At 42.1% G+C, this 16,574-nt stretch overlaps 1 protein-coding gene and 1 non-coding gene across 2 annotated transcripts; both read left to right on the top strand.

The window, feature by feature from the left end:
- The first annotated feature begins 1,749 nt into the window (after window positions 1-1,749).
- On the top strand, window positions 1,750-3,540 carry LOC104604276 (mavicyanin-like). Its single transcript, XM_010268553.2, has 2 exons — window positions 1,750-2,113; window positions 2,214-3,540. Exons 1-2 carry the CDS (start codon window positions 1,933-1,935, stop codon window positions 2,543-2,545), a joined length of 513 nt encoding a protein of 170 aa, XP_010266855.1. The 5' UTR covers window positions 1,750-1,932; the 3' UTR covers window positions 2,546-3,540.
- Window positions 3,541-3,750: 210 nt separating this feature from the next.
- TRNAY-GUA (transfer RNA tyrosine (anticodon GUA)) lies at window positions 3,751-3,837 on the top strand. The gene is given in 2 exon segments: window positions 3,751-3,787; window positions 3,802-3,837. It is a non-coding gene; the product is annotated as a tRNA-Tyr (tRNA).
- Window positions 3,838-16,574: the final 12,737 nt, after the last annotated feature.

The following is a 16,574-nucleotide window of genomic DNA, read 5'->3' as shown; positions in this document are numbered from 1 at the left end:
ATCCACCTACCAAAGATCTGAAAATGAAGCGAGAGAGGGAGAAAGGGGCAGTATGGCATCTACCTACGGTAGATCTAAGTGAAGCGAGAGAGAGAGAGAAAGTTTCAGGAGGAGAATAACCTAATTTTCCTAAAGAGAGGGTTAAGGGTCACCCTTAACCTCATGGGTCATTTGACCCATCTTGACCCACTGTTGAATTGGATGGGTATGAGTGGGTTATCAGGTGGGTGGGTCAAATGGATTGGGGTCAAATTTACCAGCCCTATTTGAAAGGCTACCCTTCAACTTCTCTCAATAATTAATCTGGAAATCATTTTCCTCCTAGCAAAATTGGTCCTCACAGCCCTTACAGTTGTGCATTGGAAACATCTCCCATCTCCTATGAATAAAATCATATAGATACAGAGGTGTTCCTGATGTGCAGCTGCAAAGGCTGTGATGTGGATGTGAGGAAAAAAATTGAATACATCATCATTTCAAAGCAGACGGGCCCCAAGAGTTCTAGGCTGGAACCTAGGGCGTGCTTTGCTGCAATGTTTTGGGTCTTGGCCGGATACAAAAGTCGACATCTTTAACTGTGTCAATGATGAAACCCAAAGAGCCAAGACTTTCATTGATGGAGATTAGAGAAAGGTTGGCGAAATGTGAACAAGAGTATAGAAAAAGGCTTTCATTGGGCCACTGCACAACCCAAGGCCAAACTTTTGGGCCGTTAAATATATGGGCCAATCCTGTCTCCAATCATATTTGTCTGGAGACTGGAGTACATCAGTATCCCTATTCCCTAAGGCTAGAACTGTTTTTCTTTGATAATTTACAAGGTATTCTTCAGATTACCTTGTTTACCCGGATGGCCAGATTGTTTGGCCTGGAACCATTTAGGCGATTGGTTCCGTTTCACCCTTTACCTATTTTTTGGTAAAACATTATTGACTTGATCAATGACCCGCTGACTTAGGCGGTCGAACCATTGATTCGTTCAATTCAAATAATAATTTTAGATGTTTTTTTTATTTTATTTTTTAAATTGGAATGGGTCATTCATTCAAACGGGATGACCAAATCGTTGACCCAAAAATCGGTGGCCAAAGCAATTCCAATTCCAGGTTGATTTTTGAATCATTGCTTAAACCTCTCCTATATTTTTTGACAAATTCTTTAACCTCTCCACATTCCTTAGGCTCAATTTGAAAAGGGTATAAATACAAATTTGTAGAATGCAAAACCTTATATTTTATATATATTGGTAATGTACATATTTGTATTTATACTCTTTCCAAACAAAACCTTAATTAAATTGATTTCCCCAAATTTTATTATTTCTTTCTTTTGACTTGGCTTCCCTCAAAAGGCTGGGAGAAAAAGTGATAGAATGATGCATCAGTACCATTAATTCATGCCTTACCAATCTTATCCTCTGAAGACTACAGGAACCATTATACCTTGCTCCAGCTCAAATTGGTTGGACGGATTTATATTTATTTCTTTTTAATTAACTTTTGCAGTCTCCATAGCTTGCCGAGGAGAGCTTTTCAAACCATCTCGACCTATCAATTACACTGATCGAATAATGTGAAGTAACCCCATTTCTACACTTATGGACTAGGCCTATGTGGTCTGATAGGATTTACCTTCCCCAGTTCGAGGAATTTGTGTTCATCACAAGTACAACTCATCTTTGAAAAGGTCTAAATGAGTAAAAATATCATAATATTCAACGGGTCAGACATTGGAGTAGTTGGAAACTTGAGTGAGGAGAAACCGAGAAACTTATCCTTGGCTCATTCAAACAAACAATAAAATAATACCTACCAACCAGCCCTGCTGGTACAAAAGCAAGTCATAGATGGTCTTTTATTTTTAGACAGAATACAGACTGAGGAGCTTCATCAACAAATCTTCTCTTCTTCTCATCAATCATTCCGAGCAGCCATGACAGGAATCCATCTGCTCACATGTTACAGCTTTTGGATGATCCTTTTAGTCAATCTCTTCTCTGCGGAAAAAGTTGTATCGACGACATACACAGTTGGTGATGAAGAAGAGTGGAATACGGGGGTAAATTATCTTTCTTGGTCACAGAAATACAACTTCAGCGTCGGAGATGTTCTTGGTTAGCCTACTACTTAATATTCCTTTCAAGTTTCAACCATTAATTCCATGTTAGAGATAGATGATCACTGATATTAATATTCTCTGTTAATTTCTTACAGCTTTTAATTACGTAAAGGGGCAACATAATGTGGTGGAGGTGGTGGAAGAGACGTACAGATCCTGCGATGCAAGCAGTGGAGTGTTGGCCACGTATAACAGCGGGATGGATCAAGTGAAACTCACCCAAGCAGGGAATTACTGGTTTATTTGCAACATTTCTGGGCATTGCCTGGGAGGGATGAAGTTTGGTATTGTTGTGAGGGAAGGAAACGCCACAAAGGCTTCTGTTTCTACCCCCCCACCGCCCACGGCCAACGGAGTTCATACTCCGGCAAAGGCGAGGGCGTGGGCATTCCTCGCTGCGGCACTTGGAATTCTATTGTGGGTTTAATTGAGTTTTGGTGGTAATTCGTAATTGGATTCAATTATGTTTAGGGCTGTAAACGGTATTCGAAAATCCGAATTCGAATTCGAGATTCGGCACAGATATGCATTGATCTGATCTGATAAATATTCGAACCGATTATATATATATATATATTATATAATATAAAGATTAAAAAAAGAAAATAAAAAATAACGAATAATGACTAATGAGTTCGAAAATCTCATCGAACTCTTTCATTTCATTCGAACCTGAACCTTCTTACCCACCGGTCATCGCCCTTCATCACCATTATCGCTCATCTCGCCACCTCTCTCTCTCTCTCTCTCTCTGACAATGAGACCGAGAATCATCATCTTCTTTTCTCTGTCATCGTTTTGCAACCCACGATTGTTGTCGGGACTGATCATCTTCCCAGTCTCAGTGTGAATCGTCAGCATCACCTTCTTGTGCTACAACCCACGACTACCACTAGGAGCCCATGCCTATTGCCATCCCCTGCTTCTTTTCCCAAGGTAATTTGATTATAGTATTAGAGAATGGTTGCTATGCTAAAAATTTCAGATTTTTCAGTCGAATTGGAATCGAATCGGATGTTCAATTTGATAATCGAAATCGAATTCGAACCCAAAGATGGATATCAAATCGAATTTGAATCTAGCCTGATTCTATTTCGATCCGTTTACAGGCCTAATTATGTTCAACTTGGACCGGTTCACACACCCATTAATTCTTTTTTATTAGGTGGCTAAGAAGTTAATTTATGTCACATTGTCTGCATTTGTATATGCATTAGATGATTTTTTTTTTTTCTTTTGGGGGGTTGTTGTATTTGTATATGCATTCTTAAGAGCTCTCTACTTTTGACTTTGATGTAGCATGGTTTGATTAGGTGGACATTAGCTTCTTTCAATTTTCTCTTATGCTGTGTTTGGTTTGTGAGAGAGATGAGAATTGACACTATGGAAAATTTGTTTGTAAAGGTAATAAATTTAATCTAGATTTATGTTGGCTTTTGTCAATTTTTGAATGGATCCGGACCAAAGAATCTGGACTGAAACAATGTAAAATATTGGCTCGATCCAACCCAAGTTGCATCCCTAAGGCCCCAACTGGTCAGTGGTGTCTACGCACTCACGATATGTTGCAAAACAATACAAGATGGGGATATATAGTTAAAATATAATTATATAACGACCTACCATCAAAATCCGACCTTAGCTCAGTTGGTAGAGCGGAGGACTGTAGTTGGTTCAACAGATATCCTTAGGTCGCTGGTTCGAATCCGGCAGGTCGGATTCTTTTTATATTCATTAATTTGCACGAGTTCACATCTCCGCCCCACAGGTTTCTTTTCTGGTAATGGTATCACTGTCACATTCGGTCCCTGAAGGCTGAAATTACAAACCACACCCATAACCACATACAATGGGTGCCCGACTGGGAGGCATTTTACACAGCGGCTCCTGGCTTTGCGAGGTGGCCCATAAACCATGTTTGGTGAAAGCCTCAAATTAAAAGCCAACAGTGACAATCTAAAAGCCAGAAATATAGTTTTTTGCTGAAGCTTCTTTTAGAGACTTCTCCAAAGCAACGCAGTAAAAGCAGCTAAACCAATGTTTCAGCTTTGAAGAACTGTTCAGTTCGAGTCTGTATTTGTACCTCACACCGACCTTATAGCATGTTCTAACCATCAGGAACATCTTCTATACTTGTATTTATCAGTTATTAGGAATGTTTCTAATTCAGGGTGAGATGTAACTATGAGGTCGGTATAAGACATGCCCTATGAGGAACAGACCCCAATTCGTTCAGTTCAACTTTTTTGCTGAATCAACTTAGCTGAAATTTAATTTTCAGTTCAATCCTCCCAATTGAACCCTTAATCAGAATAAAATCGTCAATGGATCAGGACTACCCAATAGAATCGTATTGACCAAATGGATTATGTCAATTCTAGTTCAATGGTTTGTGTTCTGATTAATTCGTTTGGGACTGTATCTTGCTATTACAAATGAATAAAGACCCAAATGATTATAGTTAATGATATATAAAATTCTCGTTTCTTGTAATATTTGTTATATTCTATGTCTAAAAGGATAAATTTTAGTGAAGAATATAATCCACCCCTCATAATTTTTTTTTTATATTTTATTTTGTAAAGCCCCTACTGATCAGTGATCACCACCCACCTACTCCCTTGAATTGTGTTAGTCTGTTAGAATCCCCCTTCTATCAATGTTTGTAAGAGTGACAAATTTGAAAAGTAGGAGAATCAATAATTTGCCCATACACAACTTTCTGTTGAAAAAACATATTTATCACTATATAAAGAGTTTAATATTTACTGGGTATTCTTATTAAGGTGATACCGTGATACTATCAAAACAGAAGTTCCAATTTGCTATTATCATAGGGTAAGTGTAGATCAGTAGATGCCAATTATAATCTGATCTAATCAAATCAGACCCAATAACTGGTTTTATGAGCAGGGGTGGAGCTAGGGGGGACCATTTATTTGCTCCTCCTCCTCCCCTAATGGTTGTTAAACCTATTTATGGGCCGAGTTCATGCTTAGATTTTGCCCAATTTTGAATGGGTCCACTACAAAGCCCAATCCCGAAACAGTTTAAAATTGAGCCCAAAGCCCAACCTGTGAGTAGGTCTAATGGTCCCCCACCCGTTGGCCCCATCCATGTTTAATCAATTAAAACACCATATCCAAGTAATATGAGGAGAGAACAAATACTTCTTGATTTTAGTCTATTCATGTAACACCTTTGAGCTAGGGGTGGCAAATGGGTGGTGATGATGCATAATCTGGCCGGTCTTAGCTGTCAACGATCTTGCCTCTGAACTGAGTAACAGGGGCCTAAAACGGAAGGAGAAGAGAAGCTCCGGGGAGAACCAGATAGCGCAAAGTTAGCATACCTCATTCCTGGGGGGTAGGAGCCTTTTATAACCACCTCGCGCACTCACTTCCAAGCTTCCGTCAGATCGGGCATGATTACTTCTGAACCCCTGCCAGTTCGGATGTCATTTCCTCTAGCCGGACAGAACCGCCACTGCTCCCTTTGTCGGAGCCGTCTCTGCGGCTAGTGACGACGGTTGCAGGTGGCGGTAGCAGGAAGCCGTTTGAAGTGCGGCTGTCAGGTGTCAGATCCCAAATCAGTCGGGTGCGTCACCCTTGGATAGGGACGTCCTTGGTGTCGGGTACATTTGGCCAGCCTGGTGTTTCGGAAGCGAAGTGTTGGAGTGGCGAGCGAGGTGTCTTGAGTTCGGTTTGGAGTGTCCCGAGCTGCCATGGGCCAGCTCGGGTCAGCTTTGTGAGGCTTGGGGCCTAGAATAGTTCGTGCTCCTTGCAGGGAGCTCGGGTTCTCAGTAGGGAGCTCGCTCTTAACAGGGAGCTCGGACTCCCAGTAGGGAGCTTGCTCTTAATAGGGAGCTCGGACTCAGTAGGGAACTCGGGTTCCCAATAGGGAGCTCGGGTTCTTATTTAGGGAGCTCGGACCCTTAACAGGGAGCTCGGACTCTCAGTAGGGAGCTCGGACTCAGTAGAGCGGTCTGGAGTTCGGGCTCGGTAGTGAGCTTGGACTTACTTCCGATGTTCGCTTCGGGCGCTCTACTGTCCCGAGTTGCTTGCCTTTGCCACGTGTCGGGCGATTGCGAGGTCGGGCCAAATTTCCCTTCATCAATTGCCCCCCACTCCCTGCGACAAGGGTCCTGTCTTGGCGCGGGGAGTTCGTAAGGTAGCAGGAGGGTTTTGGTCCGTGCTGAGGGCGCTCGATTTAATTTGACTTTCAAAAAAGAGCGCGCGTTTGGGAGACGTGACGGCAGTCGTTCGAGAGTTGGGCTGCAGACGCTTTTATTGCGAGGAGACGTGCGCTGACACCCCGTCAGTTTCGAGAAGGTGCGTGCTGACATCCGTCCTCTGACAAGACGTGCGCGACGCTCCGTCAGTTTCGAAAAGACGTGCGCTGATTGGTCTCGGGAGACGTGCGGTTTAGCGCGGCTGTGGGCCGTTGGATTGGCTTCGATCTGGGCCGTCGCTTTCCGGCCGCTATGGATATAAATAGCACGCGGGGGGGAGGGGGGCCCCCGTCCTTGCTACTGTTGTACATCTTGAGCTCGCGCCTAAGTTTCAGTTCGCGTCCAGGCTTTTCAGCTCGCGTCCTAGGTTCCTTGCTTGTTCGAGTTTTCGTGGTCTGCTTCAGTCTTCTTCCCGGGTGAGTGCTTTTGGAATCCCGTTCCGTTTCCCGATGTCTAGTTCGGAGGGTTCAGACTGTTCAAGCGGGTCTGATGTAGGTTCTACGAACCAGTTTGCGTCCCCCGGTAGTTCAAGTGAGCCCGATGTAGGTCCTGAGGAAGGGGTCGGGCCTGCAGCCCGAGGTGCTTCGGGTAGGTCGGCGTCCACCTCCCGTCGTGGCCGGGTTGTAGATCAGTTCGGCCCTTCGACTATGACGCCTGAGGAACTTCAATCCCTCATAGACTACTACGACTTGCCCGGGGAGCACGGTTACTTCATCCCTACGGGCAGCTTCCCTTGGGAACACGGTCCTAATGAGATCGTGATTTTCCGGGAACAGCTTGCTGCGGGGCTGCGACTGCCCTTTCATCCTCTTCTCGTCGAGGTTCTAAACCACTTCGGTGTGACAGTCGGCCAGCTTCAGCCGAACTCTATTAGAAATTTAGTGGGGACGATCTCCTTATTTTGTGACGAGAACTTTCCTTTGGATCTAGAGATTTTCTCCTCTATTTTAATGCTGAAAAAACAAGCGGGTCCCCTTCCTAGGCGTAGGCGGGCGTACTACCTGTCCCCTCGCCCGGGCTTCAATCTCTTACACGGACTCCCTAATAAGGTCCCGGCGTGGAAGCAGGACTATTTCGGGGTGCGTAGTGCGCTGGGGTGGCCGTTTCAGACCGGCTGGGGGATGGCCGCTCCCGATTCCAACGTCACACTTGTCAACGGTATCTGACGGAGGCCAAGCTTATTGCTGCGGACCTGAGTTCGGGTAGGTTCTTTCCCTAGTAATCCTGTCTTGCTCTTCTTTTACGTCTTACTGATGCCGAACTCCTTTTCGCAGGTACGATGGACTCTCGAGGGACCCGAGGTGGGCACTTGTTCCAGGGCATGAAGAGGAGAAAACGGGTGGCTAAGCGAGCTCGCGCCGAGCCATCCCAGGGTGCGGAGCCCGAGGTGCTGGATTATCCGGCAAAGGAGCCCGAGATGGTTCCTCCTATGCAGGAGCCGGCGGGGGCTCCTTATGCCGAAACCACACACACGGGGGCTCCCGCTTACTCCGAGTCTGCCCATACGCGAGCTGGACCGTCGGGCTCGGAGGCCCCGGGGGACTTCAGGAGCGTGCTGTCGCCTATTCATGCTCTCCAACGGAGTAAGGAGGCGATGTTTCCCGAGGAAGTTGCGGCGTGGACCGAGCTCCCTCTGCACCAAGTGGCCTGCCGTGCTGTTACTCATGCCATGGTGGTAAGTGCTCCCGTCTTTAGAGTTCGGCTTTCATTCTTCTATTCGTTCCTTTGATCCCGTTTTCCTTTGATAGGTGAACTCTTCCATTCACGCCTTGGCGAACCAGGTGGAGAGATGCTCGAGGCAGGCGTGAGCTGCCGAGGAGGCTGCTCGAACTGCCGAGGAGAATGCTCGTGCTGCTGAGGCTGCTGCTCGCCTCGCGCGGTCTAGGCAGGCGAGGTCTCAGAGAGATGCCGAGGCCATGGGAGTGGTGGTGAAACACATGGCGGAATTAAAGCTGGACCTGGAGCACCATGTCGAGTATCTTCAGGAGGATATCAGGGAGAGGACTCAGATCTTCTCTCAAGGCATCGAAGACGCGAAGAAGAAAGCTGTCAGTGATTATATTGCTTCGCCGGATTTCGATGATCTGATGGTGGACTCCTACAGGAGGGGTTTCAAGCTAAGCCGGTGGATGATCCGGAATACGTACCCCGACCTCGATACCAGCGCCATATCCACTTCGCGCATTACTCAAGAGATGGCTAATGCTGTGGATGCTGAACCGGACTCTGAGGGGGAGGCAGGTCCTTCGGGTGTTGTCGAAGTGGCTTCTGATAATGATGAAGTGGCCCCTGGCTTGTGAAATAAAATGACTTTTTGTTTTTTTTTTTTTCGAATGTACACATCTATTCTGAAATGAAATGGCTTTTTGTTCATGTACTGGTTGTCCTGTCTTCGAGCTACGTTTTTTGCCGAACTGACCATTTCGGTCCTTCAGTTCGTTTTCTGACATGAAATGGCTTCGGGGTATTGGCCTTGGTGGTCTATAGGTAGTACCTTCTTAAGTTGACAACGTTCCATGCTCGGGGTACTTGTTTTCCTTCTAGGGTTCCGAGCTCGTATGCTCCCCCACCGAGTGCTTTCTTTACTCTGTAGGGTTCTTCCCAGTTTGGTCCAAGTTTCCCTATGCCGGGTTCAGGCATCATGACCTTACGGAGAACCAGGTCACCGACGCAGAAGTTCCTCTTTTTTACTCGCGCGTTATAATACCTAGCTACCTTTTGTTGGTAGGCCGCAGTTCGGATGTGCGCGAGGTCTCTCACTTCGTCCAGTAGGTCGAGGTTGGTGCGTAACTCGCCCTCGTTTGTTTGTTCGTCGTACGCTTCTAGTCGCAATGTAGGCACTTCGATTTCCGCCGGGATCACTGCTTCGGTGTCGTAGGTGAGGTTAAAGGGGGTCTCACCTGTGGCGGTTTTTTCCGTGGTTCGGTGTGCCCATAGAACACTTGGTAGTTCGTCTGCCCACAAACCTTTGGCTCGGTCCAATCGCGCTTTCAGTCCGCGGAGGATGGCTCTGTTCATTACTTCTGTTTGGCCATTTGCCTGTGGGTGTGCGACCGATGTGAAGTTCTGACTAATTCCCATACTTCGGCACCATTCTTGGAACTTAATATCTTCGAACTGTTTGCCGTTGTCGGAGATCAGTACCCGAGGTAGCCCGAAGCGACATACAATGTTCTTCCAAAAGAAGTTTTGTATGTTTCAGGCTGTAACTATTGCTAGGGGTTCGGCTTCTATCCACTTTGTGAAATAATCTACTGCCACCACTAGGAATTTTCTCCCGCCTGTCACTGGTGGGAATGGCCCCAGGAGGTCGATCCCCCATTGGGCGAAGGGCCATGGGCAGGTGAGGTATTTGAGATCGGCAGCGGGCTGATGGTGGATGCTAGTATGCTTCTGACACTTGTCGCATTTTCTGACGAGCTCGATTGCCTCTGTCTTCATCGTTGGCCAGTAGTATCCTTGTCGAAGTGCCTTTTGGGCGAGGGCTCTACCCCCCAGGTGTCCGCCGCACAAGCCTTCATGGATGTCGCGGAGTACCAACTCGGCTTCGGCTAGGCGCAAGCATCGCAGATAGGGGAGCGTGTAGGATCGTCGGTACAACCATTCGTCTATCATGACGTATTTGGCTGCCTGGCGCTGCACCCTCTTGGCTGCGATGCGGTCCGCGGGGAGGGTTCCGTCTAACAGGAAGCTCGGACTCTCAGTAGGGAGCTCGGACTCAGTAGAGCGGTCTGGAGTTCGGGCTCGGTAGTGAGCTTGGACTTGCTTCCGATGTTCGCTTCGGGCGCTCTACTGTCCCGAGTTGCTTGCCTTTGCCACGTGTCGGGCGATTGCGAGGTCGGGCCAAATTTCCCTTCATCAGGTGGGTTGGGTTGGGTTGGGTAAGGGTTGAAGATCAATCCACCCATATTAACCCACCATGACCCATCATCAATCATACTAAAAAGGGTCATAACCCACCCTAACTCTAACCCTAACCCATCCACTTGACCTATCCATATTGACTTTTAACCACCCTCACCCATATTAACCCACCTATTCTCACTTATAGATACAAAAATGGGTCAGGATGGCCCATATATGCAAAATAATAAAATTTGAGAGAATAATCTCTCTCAAGACTATCATGTGATAAAAACGAGTCAAATCAACCCATATACCCAAAAATGCAAAAATTTAGATAAATGCAAAAAATTGAAGAAAAATTACAGAAAATGCAAAAAAAACCAAAAAATTGTAGAAAAATACAAAAATTATGAAAATTACTAAACAAATTTAGAAAATTCAGAACTTTTGCAGAAAAAATCAGAAAATGTGCAAAAAAAAACAGAAAATTGTAGGAAATGCATGAAAAACATCAAAAATGCAAAAAATATGGGAAAAACACCAAAAAATTGTAGAAAATGCAGAAAAATACCAGAAAATTTTAGAAAATGTAGAAAAATACCAAAAATGAAAAAAATATACAAAAAATGCAGAAAATAACAGAAAAATTACAGAAAATGCAAAATAATGCATAACTTCTATAAAATCTCTTTTGCAAAAGTACTTTTATGAAAGTACTTCTACAAAAGTACTTCTATAAAAGTGCTATGCTCTATGCATTCATAAAAGTGCTTTCATGAAAGTACTTTTATAAAAGTGCTTACATAAAAGTATTTTTTATAAAAGTGCTTTTATGCTTTCATAAAAGTACTTTCATCAAGTGCTTTTGTAAAAGTACTTTTATAAAAGTACTTTCATGTAAAAGTATTTATGTAAAAGTGCTTTCATAAGTCACTTTCATAAAATTACTTTATAGAATTGCTTTTGTATAATATTGCATGTGAACACGAAAGTTACATAAATTTATTTTATTTCACTTTTATTTTCAAAATGAAATGTAGCATAGTGTTTTTGAAGTGTTATAAGATGTTACCAATCTATAAGGCCTGGGTTCGAATCTCTACAACTTTCATTTTTTGAGATTTGGCGAGTATAAATAGAGTGACCCAATCCATCTTGACCCGACCCAACCCATCTTAACCCTAATGGGTACCCTCGACCCAACCCGCCCTATCTTTTTTCTACTGAACCTAATGGGTTGCTTGACCCATATTGACCCACGAATAGATTGGGTGGGTATGGGTGGGTTTCAAGGTGGGTGGGTCAAATGGATTGGTGTCAAGATTGCCAGCCCTACTTTGAGCCCCATAAGTTTTTATGGTGTGATTTTCAAGGAATAAATTCATCTTTTACCCAAAAAAAAATCAAACAAACAAATAAACTCTTTAATATGTACATTCATCATGATTCACATAGGGGCATAGCCATACAAGGTTCAAAATTTTGACCTTGTAGACATAATTTTAGTGCCACCATTGAAAAGAGTGCATTTGCATATATGTTTAAAACATAAGAGGAAGCTTTTGCACAAGGTTCAAATTTTAGTGGAGGTATAAATATTTATCAAAAAATATAAATGAGGTTTAAGTAATTTTCCCTCAAATTAAATATGAAATATTTGAAGAGACCCATGTAATGCACAGGCTGGTAGGGTTATTCATAACAAGACCCAAACCGACCAAACTGGTCTTATCCAAACCAAGTTGGCCGGTTTTTCTTCAGCATCAATCGGTTTTGGGTTACAAAAAAAATAAGTGAAAACCGAAACCGAACCGACTTGGATATATAAAATATATTTCAGATATATATTTCAGCTTTATTTCCAAAATATACATATTATATATAAAATTTCAGCTTTAATCCATCAAATCATTTTTAATTTCCAGGCATTCAGCCTTCGCTTCTTAGACTTGAATCCTTTACCGTTCACACCGAGAGAATCATTCACAAAACCGACCTAAATTGACCAAGTCGGTTTTACTTAGTACTGGGTCGGTTTTGGTTTCATTTCTAGGTAAACCAACCAGATCAGATCGATTGAAAAAACATCAATAAACCAACCCAACCCGACATGTCAACAACCTTATAGGGTGGTGTCAAAAAGATGCTAATATTCTAGACTTTCTAAAGGGAACTGATTACATTCAGTTTCCTAATAAAAAGGAACTGAACTAAATAGGCGTATGTTTGGTTTTTTGTTCTTTTCTATCAAGAATTCAATAAAACCACAAAATTCTAAAGGGGATGGGCCGGCTGGGAAGTAATATGAGGAGAAGATAATAAGCTGTATAGACAACCATATTTTATGTATATAGAATAGATGAAGAGACAAACATTTGAGCAAGAAAATGTGAAAATCACTTATCCATTATTGTTATTAGACTTGGCAAAAAGTTGACTCAATCCGCGAACTCAACCCAACCCAACCCGAAAAAATGGGGTTAGGGTCTCGTATTTAGCTACCCAAGTGCGAAAATGACCCAACTCTAAAAAACTGGGTTGGGTTGGGTTGGGTCATGGGTCAACCCACTGACCCGATTGTCAAGTCTAATTGGGATTATTTATGCATTGTTAGAAGTTTCCACTCTTTAATTTTTTCTATTTAGTCTTTACTTTTTATTATTCACTCTTTAAATTGTTAAATGTTTAAATTTTTCATTTTATATTTGAAATTTTAAGGTTAATTATTTTAATTTTGACGTTTTTCATATAATTTTTCTTTATTTTTTTAAATTTCAATTATTTTTTGGGATGACTCGAATTGACCCATGGGTCAACCCTAACCCGAACATTTAGGGTTAGGGTCTAGCACTTCACAACCCAACCAGAAATTCAACTTGACCCAAATCAACCCGAAGTACCTTGACCCAACCCAAAACCGACCCACCCAACCCAATTGCCAACTCTAATTGTTACTGTAAAGGTTCAAAATATCGATACGCCCAATACGTCGGTAGAGGCATATCGGGTAGTATCGGTGGTTTTTTTTTAAGTTTTTTTAGTTTTTTCAAATCCGATTTAGAGGGGCCGGTTTAAGGTCCATCCACCCTCTGAACTGGTCAAAACCCCGACACACCCTGTGTAGGAACATTTCGGGAAGCTCCTGATACAATATATTGGCCAATACACATCGATATTTTGAACCTTGGTTACTGTTAGCCAACTATATCTGATAAGGCGATGGTGGTGGTCTAACTTTGAAAATCTGAAAGAGAACGGTGGTGCAGAGGTCGATAGTTCTAATGTTAGTGGCTTTAAGGGACTCAAAGAGAGAGAGAGAGGAATGGAGGAACTCGGCTTCAGCAAGTGCAAGGCCCGTTCGAACATCCTTTATGGCCTTGCATTGGGAATATCTCCCATGAAATTAAAGTACATAGGCATGGAGATATTTCCAATGCAAGGCTGTAAAAACTGTTTGAACGGTGTTCAAACGGACCTTGCATTGACTGAAGTCGATCTCATGGAGGAGGGGGGAGAAAATGTAGGTTTCTCCTCTCATAATAGGTTTAATGGGTGGATTGTTAATTGGATCTCCATATTCTGGAGTCCTATTTATAGTGTTTGGACCTTCATATTCTGGAGTGTTCCCATATTTCAACATTTGTATATCTTGCCTTTGAGTTATTATTCTAGAAAGTTTTAATACTTAAATTGATGCAAATTAAATGACTCATCAATATGAATTGGTCTAGTCTGACTCAGGTTCGTGTTGGGCCAAACGGGTTAACGCCCTTATATAAATCCAATATCTTGCAGTTACATAATGCAAATGAACAATATCAGAACAAATGAACAATATCTTGCAGTTACATAGCGCCCTTATAATAAACTAATTAAACAATCAGAATTCAGAACAAATGAACAAATGGAAAGATTAGTCAAGTCAGAATAAATAAGGTGGCTTCAGGGAATCAGGTGTGTTCACCAATGATTTTGATGGTATTTGGTTTTATCAGGCGTCTGTTTGTTCTAGAAAACAGTGCCACATCAAAAAAAATGGTGTTTCAAGAAATGGGTGTTCGTTTGGAATTGTTTTTCCATAAAAAATGGTGTTTCAAGTCATGTTTTAGAAATCGGGAAGGCATGGCTTGGAGCAACGCCGAATTTGGCATTTTCTGGAACTGCAGCTCGTTGCAGCTAATAGGGATGTGAAGTGGCACTGAATAATGGGTACCAGTGCTGAAAATGTTTCCTAAAACATTGGTACCAAACAGAAAAAGTTGTTGTTCCAAATAACATCCTACTTGGCAACAATAATTCCAAACAAAAAAAGAGGCTCGATTTCGGTTCAAGCTAGAGAGTTGAACTCGAATTCAGCTCGACTCAAAAGCTTGTAAGCTTGAGACCGACTTGGCTTAAGCTCAATTGTGAGCCAAACTTCCTATAAAATTAAATATATATATATATATAATATTTTTATTTTATATATAAAAAATTAAGAATTATAAAAACTAGCTATTATTATAGATATAAAAACTATAAATATTATATATATAATATTTTTTATTTTTTATTTATATATTATTTTTTATATTTAATATATAGGCTTAATTAAACTCGTAAGTCTTACCATCTTACGAACTGAGTTATATTAGGCTCAAGTTCACATCAATTAAAAAATGAGTCTATATATTAGAATTAAAGTCAACTCAAAACTCGATTTAAATCAAATCAAACTCGAATAACTCATAAAAGGCTCGATTCATTTCCACCGCTAATTAAAACTAAACATCCATTTTGTTTTCTACCCCATCAGAAAATCAAACTAGTACCTAACACCTCAAGATCTTGTGCATCATATTATTAGGAAGCAACTACAGTTACTAGAGGCCTGGAGTCACAATCTTCATTTGCCACTGCCCTCTTCCCACGAGTCCTTATCCGCTATTAACAAACAACACCACTTAGGCACTTCCCACACCCTCAGTGGAATACATGCACACAGACACATATATATGCACATGCAATCTCACATCTGGAACATACATATGGACATAAATAAAGATGTCTGTATACATACAGATACATCACATGCACACTGCCACATATGCATATCCAACATACAAACATAGATAAATATCATATTTTCATGCATACACATGCACCAGTCACATAGACACACATAAACCATCCACCGTAAAATAGAGATCACCCCCCTCATCTGGAGCCTTCGCTAGCTAGTGACTCGTGACCATTCTCCTATTTAAGCCAAGGTCACCTCCTTTGCCGAAGTTGATGTGAGATACAATTTATGTATATATTCATATATAATATACGAATGTGTATATCCAGCCTGAAAGATAAAAAAGCTTAAAGTTTTAAATATAAGCCCAGCTGACCCAAGCACCTTTTAAGACAACACTCAGGCCCAGTTCACACCTTGGTCTGAAATGAATAAACAACTCCTTTTTTTATATATAAAAAAGAGGATTTATACAAAGCGGGAGTACCTTGGCCCCACATTAAAAGTTGGGTACAATACGAAGACTTTCCAAGAGATCATCTATCCTATTATTTTTTTCGTTTAAATACATTTAACTTTAGAATTCTGATGAAATCTAGTGCATTAGTTTTGTTTTGATCACACCCATTTTTTCTTGGTGCCATCTATGTGTCGAATTGATTGTTATTTCGGAGGCTACAAAGTAAAGTGCCAAGCGAGGTAGGGACCTGCCCGCCGAGTCAAGAAAAGCTTAGAAGCAATCCTATTTTTAATTGGATTCCTTCGACTGATAAGAGACGATACGAATACAGACCCAGACCCAAATGGAAACACAGTGTGTTCAATCGTGATTGGCATGGTTTTTAAAACGAATCTGTCAGGGGGCCGGTTATCGGGTCGAATGGTCTAACTGTTCGAATTAAATGCTCGGCTCATTCTGACAAGAAAATAAAAAAATTCAAAAAAATAAAAAATGATCAAAATCGTTCAAACGATTCGAATAATTAACTGCCCGGTTCAGTGGTTTACTGACTAAAACTAACGGTTTTAAGGAAAAATTCAGTTTTTGAGAAAATAGAACCGATCACCTAACCGATTCCTGGTTTTTCCGATCCAACCGTGAACCATCCAGTTTTAAAAACCATGGTGATTGGTAACGTAGCTGGGCCAACAGCAGATCCGAGTGCAATATAATAAGATTAGATCAGTTAGGGTAATATGAGGTTGGTATGGCCCATTGCAGCCTTAACCAGATCTTCTACGTGACCAGTACGGTAGTTTCTTGTAGCCGTGGGGCTTTCCATTATCCAAACTTTGTTTTTTGTTCTCGCTTTTGGCAGTGTTCAAAAATTTCAAAATAATTCGTGATGATTTATCAAAAACAAAAATAATTCGTGA

The sequence above is a fragment of the Nelumbo nucifera genome, chromosome 6 (assembly GCF_055504915.1).
Source record: "Nelumbo nucifera cultivar China Antique chromosome 6, China Antique-T2T, whole genome shotgun sequence".
NCBI lineage: Eukaryota > Viridiplantae > Streptophyta > Magnoliopsida > Proteales > Nelumbonaceae > Nelumbo > Nelumbo nucifera.
This window is presented reverse-complemented; position numbering and strand designations above follow the sequence as displayed.